Source organism: Platalea leucorodia (genome assembly GCF_965183815.1).
Source record: "Platalea leucorodia genome assembly, chromosome: 3".
In the NCBI taxonomy this organism is placed as follows: domain Eukaryota; kingdom Metazoa; phylum Chordata; class Aves; order Pelecaniformes; family Threskiornithidae; genus Platalea; species Platalea leucorodia.
Window position 1 is genome coordinate 26,260,302 of NC_138825.1, and position 12,745 is coordinate 26,273,046.

At 43.9% G+C, this 12,745-nt stretch overlaps 1 protein-coding gene across 1 annotated transcript; it reads right to left on the reverse strand.

The window, feature by feature from the left end:
- Nucleotides 1-401: 401 nt before the first annotated feature.
- FLVCR1 (FLVCR choline and heme transporter 1) lies at nt 402-11,003 on the reverse strand (the record flags this gene model as incomplete). The annotated part of the gene is made up of 10 exons (XM_082305592.1): nt 402-478; nt 1,932-1,999; nt 2,691-2,802; nt 3,026-3,131; nt 4,207-4,317; nt 5,472-5,575; nt 5,830-5,897; nt 6,199-6,339; nt 6,878-7,022; nt 10,344-11,003. The coding sequence occupies 10 exons, from the start codon at nt 11,001-11,003 to the stop codon at nt 416-418; spliced, it is 1,578 nt and encodes a 525-aa protein (XP_082161718.1). The 3' UTR covers nt 402-415.
- Between the last annotated feature and the right edge of the window lie 1,742 nt (nt 11,004-12,745).

The following is a 12,745-nucleotide window of genomic DNA, read 5'->3' on the forward strand; positions in this document are numbered from 1 at the left end:
TGACTTTTCAAATGCACTAGCAAAGACTGAACAAGAAATTAACTACCTCTCAATTCTTTGGGGAAAAGAAGATTACACACTTCTGATCATGATGACTGTACTTCAAGATTCCAGATTTTTTCAAGTATGCATCCTGAATGTACATGTCACCCTAGCATGGAGACTATTCACACAGTTTGTTACTAATGAAACTGCAAAACTTGAAAACTGTTGAAATAAATATTCCATACAAAGGTGAACTGCTTGCATCTTGGGCAAAATGAACTCAGCATCTTCATAGTTTCCACTACACAACTATCACCAATATCACCAAACACATTTTACTACTCATACACACAAATCCAGTGATTACACTAATTAATACTGTTCAGTATCCAACCAAACTTGTGCATTTTTAAGTCATCTTCTTTCAGTTTTATAAAGCCGACTGAATTTTTAATGTAGTACTTTCAGGTTCTACAGGACTCTCAACTGGTACCTGGAAAGTGGGGAGAAAAAAAAAAAAAGCAGAAATTAAGCTGTTATACAGCAGAAGCTATTCCTAACCTTACTATTCTTGGGTAATTATTAGGTTGCTATTCCTAACCTCACTATTCTTGGGTAATTATTAGGTTAGACTCCAATAGTATATGCAGTTAATTAGCCAAATTAGAAACTTTTAGAAAGCCCTATTTTCCCTTCTCTCCTTAATTAAAAAAAAAAAAAAAAAAAAAAAAAAAATTGAGTTTCTTAGTATAACTCTAAAGTATATATTTACAACATATAGATATTTATCACATGGAGATTAACTGTCAGGTTTTTTTCTCCACTACGTTTAAATACAGTAGAACCTTGATGATCAGGGTTTGGAATCAAAGTGCTATTGTACCTTATTAACACAGGCAGCTCTCGATTATTTATGGTAATACCAAGGTGAGGACTCCAGGCTTTTGATATATCCTGGCTAACATGAAAGAAGCTGTGCGACAATCTAGGCTCATTAACAAGGTGATAACGGAAAACAGAACAGTCATGGACCACTGCCTATAGTCAGCATGTACACCCCCAGAGACAGCGCCGACCCAGGCTGGTAAACCCACAGCTTGCCATACTGGGCACACACAGCTGCACGGGTTTCAGGTTCACATTAGCTCATATAGCACCAGCTTGGAGGTTTCTCAACCTTATGCAGACACTAATAGTGTGCACCCGATCGCAGATGATCAAAAGCTGCTATATATGCAAGACACCCAGACATACAAAGAAGCATGACAGAGGATCGTGCAACATCTGACTCCAAAAAGCTGTTTCGTTATCTTGATCCAAATGATCAAAAAACCCACAGCACTGAAAAAAGTTTCCAATGTCAGCCTTATTTCTCTTAGTAACTGTGACAATTTGGAAAAGCTGCTGAAACATGGTCTTGGGACCTCCTGAACAGCAGGAAGTGCTATGCTCGCTCTTCATGTAAATTGAGAGGGTGCTCAGCAGAAGGACCCAGCTCTTCACGCAGCACAGGACAGAAACCGCAGCATGACTTCTGTTCATAAGACACTGACCACTTAAAGGGACTGCAGGCATTTTAAATAAAATATGTAGTCTATAGCACAGCACCTCCTAACCTAATACACGAAAAGGCTTCACAATTTACAGGGCTACCTGCAAATACGAAAAAGCACGATTCAAGGCATAATATCAGAGATTAATATTAGCCACTTAAAATTCAGGAAAATCTCAGAGCAGAAGGTCTTTTATTTTTTTCATGGGAGCTAAGGGGAGAAGCAGATATCTCAGGGCAGCATCCCATGTGGCTCTGTTCTTCCAAAACAGCACGGAAACAGTCATATTATAAGTTTTTGTCAATTACTTTTTTGCTGTTAATATTATTATGCCAATAGAAGCCAAGTATTCAAGTACAGTAATACAATCACAGTAAAAGAGTCACCACTTACAGCTTTAACATCCAAATTCATAATCCCTGAATTCACGTTGTGTCTTCGCAAATCTGATTTTATTAATGCTGAAACAAAAAATAAAGAGAAAGCTGGTTCACAACTTTGCAATGACATGCATTTCAAGGGAAATGTTTGTACAGTGCAAGCACAGGGAAGCTGCTTTCAGCACATATTCAAAATACCTGTACTCACTCTTTTGCGATTTGAACTTATTGACAAATTGAACCTGCTCCTTACAAAATACACACCGAAAATTACAATAAAAGTTTTTAAACCATAAGTACTTAAAGCAAAGCTTGATGGCTTTAGCACTTTCAGCACATTTGTAAGTAGCAGCACGTGTAAGTCACTGGTACAGTTCAGGAATACATCAGCAGTTTCTTGCATTTGGAAAACCGCAAACTGTCTCCATTTATGTATTTGCTTACATTTACTATCCTACTCTGGAGACAGACATCTGCCTCAAATTCAAGACATGATTCAAGAAATGGGTGACAGATAGCTGTCCATACATTAGCAACATCATCTTTAAAACAAAGGGTGTGCGCACAGCAAGTATTTAAAGTGAAAAGCAAAGCAAAAAAAAAAAAAACCCAAACGCTGCACTTATAACTTCTGTCAGCCCAGACAGGAAATCACATATTTAAATCCTAGATGTCTGAGACATCTAAAAACTACCCTGAAATTCACTATCTCAAAAAAATCTACACATTTTTACATTAAAGAAAAATAATTACTTACTTTCTGATTAATTACCTGTTAAGATAATGCCCACAAAAATCCAAGCACAAAGAAAAAGGTTTCCTGCACGAGGACTGTAGTCTGTTGTGAGTTTTCCTTGAACAAGTGTAAAGACAATTCCAAATATCTATAAACAAACAAGTTACTTCATCAGGATCACATAGAAAAGAGTCATTGCTTTACCTTGCAAAGTTTCAGGTCACAGCTTATAGAAACCAAATTAAAAAAAAAAGTTAAGACTACAGCAACACAACAGAGACTTAGCAGCCAAGTCTAAGAAAGCCTTCTTAGATTTGAGCAGAGTGGCTTTTCTGAACATTATTTCACTGCAAGAAACAAAATTATATAACCTGTGCTGATGCATTAAGGAGTCCTGAGGAAGTGCCTTCAGACTCTGGGTATGTAATTTCCACAGCAAATTCAAACCCAAGTGGAAGATAGCCAGTCATGAAGAACCTGTTGAAGAGGAGAGTAAGGATGACAGGTGTGGCCTTCATCTATTACTACAGCTAAGAAAATCAAACATAAACACGTGGTGTTATGAATTAGCTGGTGTTCTGAACTGTCTGTTTCCAAGACCTAACATGATTCAATACTTGCTTTGCCTGCTTCATTCCCCCAACTTCATCCAACAATTTTAGCCATACACCTCTCTTTTTAGGACAAAGATGTTTTAACATACTTGTCCTGTTTCCCATAACCACCTGCTCTCCACTCCATACATACGAAACAAACTTCTCTGACCAGTCCACAAGCCACTCCATAATTGAAGCCAATTACTTTAAAATGAAAGACATACATACACGAACATCATCATCTGATCAGCCCAAACACCCATGCTGGAGGACAAAAAGAGACCTTCAGTAGGGAGTGAGGCTGGACACTGGAATGTCTGCTAGAAGCTGCTGTGGAAGAAGCTGAGGGGACCGACGGGCGACAGGAGGAGCAGGGGCTTAATGCAGTTGAGGTTGGTAGATTGGTTTCTAAACTGAAACTCACAGGACATTTCTGACTCTACCTTGACTGCTGTGGCTGGATACAGCACTATTCCCTCAGCACCTTTTGGGACTTGTAGATTGTGTGTCTATGAGAAGTGCTCATGCTCTTCTGAGCGAAGAACGCACCCAGCACATTGCTTGGGCTATTAAAATATAGATTAATCAAAATGCACAGAAGCCAGTCTTCCTAGATTTGCGCAGTTAAACTCTAACCACTTATCCACTGGTGAACAGAAAGATTCAACTTTACTGCAGACAGCTTTTAGAATTGGAACCAAACAGATTGACCACGTACAGACTTCTGTTAGGTCCATAAAAATGTTAAATGAAATTAACTGAAAAGTGAGTTACTTTAGATTTATTCTGATGTAACAGAAAGCGAAACCCTAGTAAACCCTATCTGTACTGTGCACTATAGGCATAGGTTGAGAGCATAGTGACAGAATATACAGTAGAATCCTTTAGTTAAAACAGTTAAATATTGTGTCTGAACAGAAGTGCAGTAAGTCTTCCAGTCCTCTTTAATTGCTCACCCAAGCACTCCTCCAGTCACGAATACTACCATAAGGTATCCGAGGTCCAGGGTGAAAGTAAATACCAGCAACCCAATGAAAGAGAGAATGTAAACAATCAAAGTAGTTTGCCTGCAACCCAACAGAAAAAAAAAAAGAAAATTAACGTTGTTAACATAAGGTCACAGCATATTGCTGAAGAATGGACAAGTAACATAAACATTACTTACTCTCTAACAACTGACATTCTACACCTATAAAAATTGCTTCATGTAATTCTGACTCAAATATATCATGCAATGAGAACGTATCCCTTCCCGAACTCTTCACTGCCTTGGTTATATGGCTGCTTCTCTCAAGACTAAGGAGACTTACTCAGACTCTCAAAGAGTGGACAAACACAGCAGATACTATTACCTTAAGCCTATTCTAGTTCTCCGCTATGTTGTGCCTCTTGGCCATTCTGCAGCACTGCCCATTGTACAATACATCAATACATGAGCAGCCAAATCGAACACTATTAGCAATAAAAGTCAGCCTAAGAGGCAAGTCAAACAAATCTCATTACAATGTTCTATTTATTTTAAATCTGGAATAAGGGATGTCATCCAAAATATTAAAGCACGTATCGCTTACTTATAAGCCAAAACACATGCAGAAAGCAAGCCAATCTACAGCATTAACATCCATTAGGTTTCTAGAGCTCTTGCACATAATGTACTAAGAGTCACGGGGGAGAACTACTCCACTGCAAGCCGCGCACCAGGGCACGGCTCACTCCTGGCGGGCACCACACCATGGGTGATGGACCCGGGAGCTCCTACCCCAGAACAGAGTTCTGCTCCATGGTCACCCCCTGAATTAAAGCAACTGTTATGCTTACTAATAGGACCAGGAGTAGTATGAAAAAAATGAGAATTCATCAACTGTCCATTTTACAAAACAATACAGAGGTTTTGAGCCTTTATGCACTGGGCCACCTGGCCACTGTATGTAGGACATACAGTGCTTCCCTTGTTAGCCTTACACTCCTGAAGAAACAGGAGCAGACGGAAAACCCCTTGCATCTTTGCATTCTCCTCTGTCATTTCTTTTGGCCAAGAACGAGTAAGAGTCTCAAGCTTTTGCTGTAGCCTCAGAAACTAGTCTCCATCAAGGCCACTAAAAGATCAGGGATGAACTGCATTTTATCATCAGTTCACTTCAGCCCTTACGTTGCAGTATTTTTCCAATGCAATTGCACTGCTCTCCTACCCTTAACCCCATACATGCCTAACCACACTTACTTGTATGTTTTAGTGTAATCCAGCCACAAACCACAAATAATCGAACCCACCATTCCTGCCACCACCAGTGTCAAGCCAATTCTCCCAGCGTTCACTTCTTCTCCCTTTCAACAAATATTTATATGGTGCTCATTAATAACTTGCTTCCACTCAGAGTCAAGTTCAGACCTCTTGGCAGTCATAAGCGCAAACAAACATTCCTATGACTCCCATAGCTGTATGGTGCAAGAAACTGTAGGGGGGGTATAAAGGAAACCAAACGTCTGAGCACACATAGCACCTACATAATAATAAACATCACCTCTGCAAATGTACAGTTAAAAAAAAAAAAATTACAAAGAAGACCCAAGAAACTTACCTCATAATGAGTTACTATCATCTGGTTTAGTAACGTGGAGACAGAATAAAATGCCCCAGTCATAATACCTGCAGTACCAAAAGAAAAGCTTCAGTCATTCCAGATGTAGCCACGCAGATCTGCTACCCTAAAGAGTTAATCTTCTGATATATAAGATTCACATCAGAGGCAAAGCCTTTTATCTGCCAGGTAAAAATCTCTTCACCAGACCTACAAATGGTATTTTGCATCCTGCCAGATTTTCCAGCACTGGCTGCCGAGTAAGTAAAAGTTTGACACTCCCTCCCCCATAAAAAACCACCCCCACAACTAAAACTCAGCGTGCTTTCAGCACACATTTGAACTGTTCTGCCAGACAGCACCACTTACCGTAACTGATCAGCAAAAGTACAAAGGGAATATTTTTGAACAAGTTGATAATCGACTGCTTGTAGGAGTAATCCTCGGGAGGCATAGTTTGCAGGACTGCTTGAGAGTGACTAGGAGGGTATTTGGGCTTTTCTTCAAACACTGGGGAAAAAGAAGAAGGAACAATTTTGATTTGTCTTTACCAGACTAACACTTTTTCTTTTTGAAGTGTTTCGGTTGGATGAATTTCAGAAGTCTAACTTGCGGTTTTTAACATTTCCATGAAAAAAATACTCTAGATTTTTTCATGGAAGAATCAAGTCACAGCCACAAAGGATGTGCTAATTATTTGGTCACATCTGATTGCTACCAACATATGGTCAAAGACAGACTTCATCTGCAACGTGTCTAGACCTTTGTATCTGAATTGTAAGATTAACAGAGAGAATTCACATTGTATCCTCACGTCCTTGTAGCAAAAAGCCTAAGTGAATTAAATACTCTGAGAGAGGTCAAGCCACATGAAGCATGACATACAGTAAACTGGCTGTCGCTTAACCCTGGCGCAACTGGTAAGCGAACACAAGTAAATTGGAGAAAATGTAACCTCAACTACTTTGAGCAAAATCAGATGCTTTAAGTGAGATGTTGTAAACACTCCCTATGCTCACCATTTAAATTACAAGAACGGAACACTTACCGACTCCTGTTAAGAAGAACAAAAGTGTGGACACCATCGCTGTTCCGTAGAACATGATGCTGATGTTATGTGCCATTAGATTGATATCGTTAGGTGTATTTGGAACCAAAACAGGTGGCAACAAAAAGCCAATTGCAGTGCCAAGCTGTAAAGCAAGAAAAGAAAACCAAAAATCACTTCTGTGAACATAAAAATTAACAGAAGCAAAAAGCAAAAATTTATATCATAATAAGTATTAATAAAACTATGAAGGAAAAGTGTTCCCTTAGTATCATACTTCTGAGCCATTTGCTCCCAATGACATTTCACAACCAGGCCTTCCATAACTCAGGTTATGGAAGGTCATAACCTTTTAATTTCCAAATTAAACTACAATACCACACCTAGTATATAGCACATTTAACAATCAAGCATTAAGGAAGTTTTTTTTGCAGGAGAATCTTTCACAGGAAAATACTGTGCATGCATATGTATTCGTCTCAGTCATCCTGCAGCTGAAGACCTAGAGATGACAGAAGACTCCAGCTACTCCTGTAGAAGCACTCTTCTCTTTTTCTCAATCAAAATGCTCCACTTGATGTCACGATCCTGCCACTACAGTAACAAAGACTGACATGCAAAGTTTACTGCAGAACTGACTGAGCAGAGAAGAGCAAGAGAAAAGGAGCATCCTTATTAAGAAACACAAAACCAAAACGTCTATCTGCAATTATTGCTAATGAAATAAAGAAAAATCACAAAATAAAGTAGTAGTGGGTTTGTATCTGGAGTCAATTCCAACGTAGCAACTGATTTTGTACAAAAAAAAAGAGACAAAAAACAAGGAGTGAAATTTTGGGTATATATATAAAGCATTTTAAAACATGAAGGAACAACAGTCTTCGATTACTCTCCAATTTCTCTCCATTGCTCCTTCAAAACTAAACTGCATTTTAAAGTGTTAGAACAATTTTTTTTTTTTTAAACTAAAAAACCCTGCCTCTATTTCAGGTAAAAAAAATAAAAAAGAGCACTAAAGAATGCTAGAGTAGCAAGTCCAACACTCAGAAAGTACTCAAATGAAAGGTGTGCCAATGTGCTTACAAAGCACCCTTTGTGCATATGCCCAATGAGGGTTTTGCTGCTTCTTTTTTCGACCAGACCATCAGATTTACACAGTATCCAGTGCCCACCTGAAGAATTTGTTTCTTTTTATCCTCATCCTTCAGTATATGAATCCTACAAACATTAACTGAGTACGCAATCACTCTTTTTCTTAAGGTATGTTTTTTCCTTCCCCAATGTGAGCCAATACAGTACCCACAATACTGCAAGAAAGTCAAGTGATACCATTTTTCAACTTTTACATCTAGAGAGGTTAAGGCCAGAAGGATCGAGAGTTCCAATGAGTCTGGTGTGGCCAGTTTAAGATGCTAAACACTTGTGGAAATCTGGCACTCCTAACAACCCTTGACAGGTATATCGCTGCATTCCCAGTGATTTGTGTTTCAACTGCAAATGATCAGCATCTCAAGAGATAACGGGTGCAATCAGATTTTTGATAACTACTCTGTCCCTCCCTGCCTATGGTCCTCAGCCCTGTTTGCTGTAGCTCTGAAGTTATGCAAAATATCTGATAAGAAATCAGATGACCAACAGCCCAGCTGGTTATAGCAACCCGATTCTGTTACAAAGTTCACCTTGTGCAATTAAACAAGTACAGTGAGACTGTACTGTAATGCATATGCAGAAGTGAACTGCATTGGGATATACAGACAACATTACTTCTGACTTCCAAGTGCCTAATTTGTCATTTTACTACTCTTTCAGTCCAGCTTTTCAGAGGTTTGGTTTGTTTTTTTTTTTTAAGAAAGCAAAAATTGAGGACAGAGAAATTCTATTGTTTGACACCATATCAGTCTTCGTGGGTCACAAGCAGAACTGGGATCCTAAGACCTACGCAGCACACAGCTCCGAGCCAGCGGGGTACGGCATAGCTGCGGAACAAGCCGTTATCCTCTGCGCAGGACTGCCAGAGGGAGACGACGCACGCTTTGTGCGTTTCACAGGTATTTCCCAGGCAGCAGAGGACCATCAAGCACATCAGCACACTAAGATCAGTCCTGGCTTCTGCAGGGGAATAAGCTCCAGAAATACCCAAGTTCTTTTGTTTACACCTCTGCTCCCATTTTTGTTGTCCATCCTTCTCGTAGTTCCTATCCACAAAATCCCTGCTCCTGTTCTTCCCCATTTCAACCCCCACATCTCAGCACCCGAGTGAAGCATCAGTTTCAGACTCCCAGGTGGATCCTTGGGACCGTACTGGAGACCTGAGACCCCAGCAACTCCTTGCTACTGGGAGGACTAGTGCATGTCAGGAATAGTGAAAATTTAGCTGTTGAAGAAATCTTTAACCTGATTCCAGGAAGCAGACGCAAAATTTTTGCTCAAGTGCTAAAACAACCAACGCACCCCCAAATCTTCAGTCCAAAAGGGACAGCTGACTTGTCCACTAGAAGACTTCAGTGCAAAAATAAAAAAAAAAAGTTTCAGAAAAGTGTTGGGAAAACTGTAAACAGCCAGATATGAGACAATGAGCAACTCTAACTGTAAATATGTAACGCTAATTTTACCGCTGTAATAATTCAAAGTGCACAAACATAAAATCATTAGACTCACATGAGGAAAAACAAATCCCCTGTTACCTTAATCAAACTGTACCTATGACCTCAGCCTGTGCCCATGATGTTGATGGGAATCTTAATGTTTTGTTGCCACAAAAAAGCAGGGACAGTGGCAGGGGGCGAGAACAAGGCTATGGGAGGGAAAAAAAAAAAGATCAGCATCACATCACCACCTGTGCTTTCAGATATGCCTGTTACAGCTCTCTGAAACTGGCCAGGACCAGAGAGCTTGAGTAAATCCACAACTCGGTTACCAGCTCCCCACGGTGACGTGAACGATCACAGCATTACAGAAAACTTCATGAGTCACCAAGGCATTGACTACTGGCACTTAGTGATTCGAGGCCGTACTTTAAAATCAAGAACTAATATATGTTGGCATTGGGGCTCTCCATGAAAGTTCAGGTACTTCACTCCCTTCCAGCTGGGAGTGGATTTGGTCAGAGGGATGATGCCAAATTCCAGAGACAAGATGCCAAACGCAAGAGGGAGAAAGCAGAGCGGGACGGCTTCTAAAAAGGGTCGTGACTGATGTACTCCAGGCAGCTGACAGAAGTGTGCAAGCTGCCACAGAGCCAGGGTCCTGCAAAGCAAGGCTGGCCGGGGAGGGTGGGATGTAACATCACGCCCGCACTTGCCCCCGCTCCATCACTTTTCCTCTCTCCAACGCTGCACCACAACCATTTCTTAGAGAATGGTTTTTCCCACTTGAATGACTTATTTTTACATCGATGCCATGCCAAACTCTAAGGAGGCTCACTTCTCCAAAGCCTCCCTTGCCCCCCTCCGCCCGCCGTCCCTACCTGGTTGCCCAGCACGGCCACGGCGCAGGCGGTGGAGACCTCGGTGGGGCCGAACCAGACGGAGGCGACGCGCGAGGGCAGCCCCAGGATGAAGACCTGGGCGACGGCGCAGACGGTCTGGGCCGCCAGGGTGAGGGGGTACCGGTCGGGGGCCAGGCTGGCGCACTTGAGCCAGGCGCCCAGGCCGTTGAGGCCGGCGCCCAGCAGGGCGGTGAGGCGCAGGCCACGGGTGTCCAGCAGCCAGGTGGCGGGCAGGATCAGCGGCACGTAGGCCAACATGTAGACCATGGAGAGCCAGTCTATCTGCGTGAAGGAGACGCCGTAGAAGCCGGCGAAGACGTTGCTGAGGATGCTGTACTGGATCCACTGGAAAGCGTTCACCAGCGAGTAGCAGCTGAAGACGGCCAGCACCGCCAGCCGCCGCCGCGACAGGCGCGGCTCCACCCGCCCGCCGCCCGCCGCCAGCATGGCCTCGGCCTCGGCCGCCGCCGCCCGCTCCCCGCCGCCCGCCGAGGCCAGCCGCCCGCCGTCCTCCGCCTCCTTGCCGGGGAGGAAGCCGTTGCAGCGCTGCAGGGGGGGCGCGGCGGCGGCCGCCGGCATCTCCCCGCTCTCTCCCTCCTCCGCCTCCTCCTCCTCCTCCTCGCCGCCGTCCTCCACCATCTCGGCCGTCTCCCCACCCAGCTTCCCCGCTGGTAGCGGCGGCGGGCGCAGCCCGGCTCTGCCTGCCAAGGTCACCGGGCTCCGGCTCCGGTTCCGGCTCCGGCTCCGGTTCCGCCGCCGGCACCACGCCGCCGCCGCCACCCGGTCGGCCCGGCCCACGCCGGGCCCCGCGGGGCGGGGCGGGAGGCGGGGCGGGGAGCGGCGGCGGCCTCGCCGCGCCGGGCGGGGCGGGAAAGGCCGGGGGTGGTGGTGAGGGGCCGCTGTTGCCGCCCTGGTTCTGGGAAGCCGTTGGGTGCGTGTACGTGTGCGTCTGTGTATATATATTGCATATATAGTGCGTATATACAGACACACACGCTCCTTACAGTCTTTTAAGCTGAACCGATAAAGGCTGCCCGTGCAGGTGACTGAGAACCATACGGCAACGGGAATGATGCAGATAATCCCCACGACGTCCCCGGGGCAGGAGCAGCATAGTCTCGTCATCGTCTGCGATGGCGTTCTTGGGCGGCGTGCCCTGCGCGGTGGCGGACCCGCGCCCGGCAGCTGGTCCCTCGCCTCCCTCCCGCTGGGCGCAGCGCTGCGGCATCGGCTCTGCCACCGACACGCGGGCCGCACCGCTCCCCGCACGGCCAGGGAAAATCACTGGCCTTCCCCTGCCGTAATAAGATTTATCTCTTCGCTGTGACGGTGCAGAGAAATGTACTGACGTGATAAGAGACGGATGGGCAGAGGTGGAGGCCCAAATTGCGGTGGAGGTGGCCAAGATGGGAGCCATCATGAGGGCGTGTGCATCCACCCCAGCCTTCATTGCTTCCAGAGCCGCAGGCAAAGCATTCCTTGTTTCCACTCGACCTCTGCAATTTGATTTGACGCATACCCCAGAAAACTGGCCGGCTGGCTCACGTGCGGAGGCGGTTAGATATGACTTCAGTAAGCAATCTTCCCTCACACCCTGCTCGGTACATGTCTGCACAGGAGCAGTGTCTGGCAGCCCATGTCATGGCTTGTAATTCTGCTGCTGCCGACACCGTACCCTAAAAAAAAAGACAGATTGTTCTCCAAAGAGCATTAGGAAAATGCAGAGATATTTAAGTTTGTTAACAACGTCAGAAGTATTTTACTGGCTTCTGTGGGAAATCATTTTGTGTGCGTTCAGCAAATAACACACTGCACATTGTTCACGGATATGTCAGAGCCTAATCAGATCTGTGTCTGTGTGGTAGTTCCCTCACTAATTATGAGGCAGTATTTTACTCAAGATCAGATGATCTATGTAAGCCACTGTTCCTGATCTTATTTACAGCATGAATAATAATATGAACACATGCTTCAAAATATTAATTTGGCTATGTTTGCTTTTCCTGAGCGCTTAGCTGAGCAACGGTAATGATGGTCGCGGGCACCATGGATTTTTAGAGACTACTGGAAGTGAATCCTCAATTTGCAGGTCACTGGTGTGTGTCAGGAACCTACTTTTCAAAAATAAAGTTACCCGTGTCAGATTCAGGCCCTTCTTGCCACTTTCATTCATACCAAGAAAAAGCCTGATCTATTTTTACTTTTCCTGTGTAAGATCAGATGCTGGGTAAATTCTTCTGAATTACTCTGCCTGACTTCACAGTTCACGTGCTACATGCTGTAGCAATGAAGCCTTTTTTAAAACGGGATTTCAAAAGGAAGAAGTATAGTAGGAACTGAAACAAACATTATCAAAGCAACAGAATAGCTGGCTTTCACTT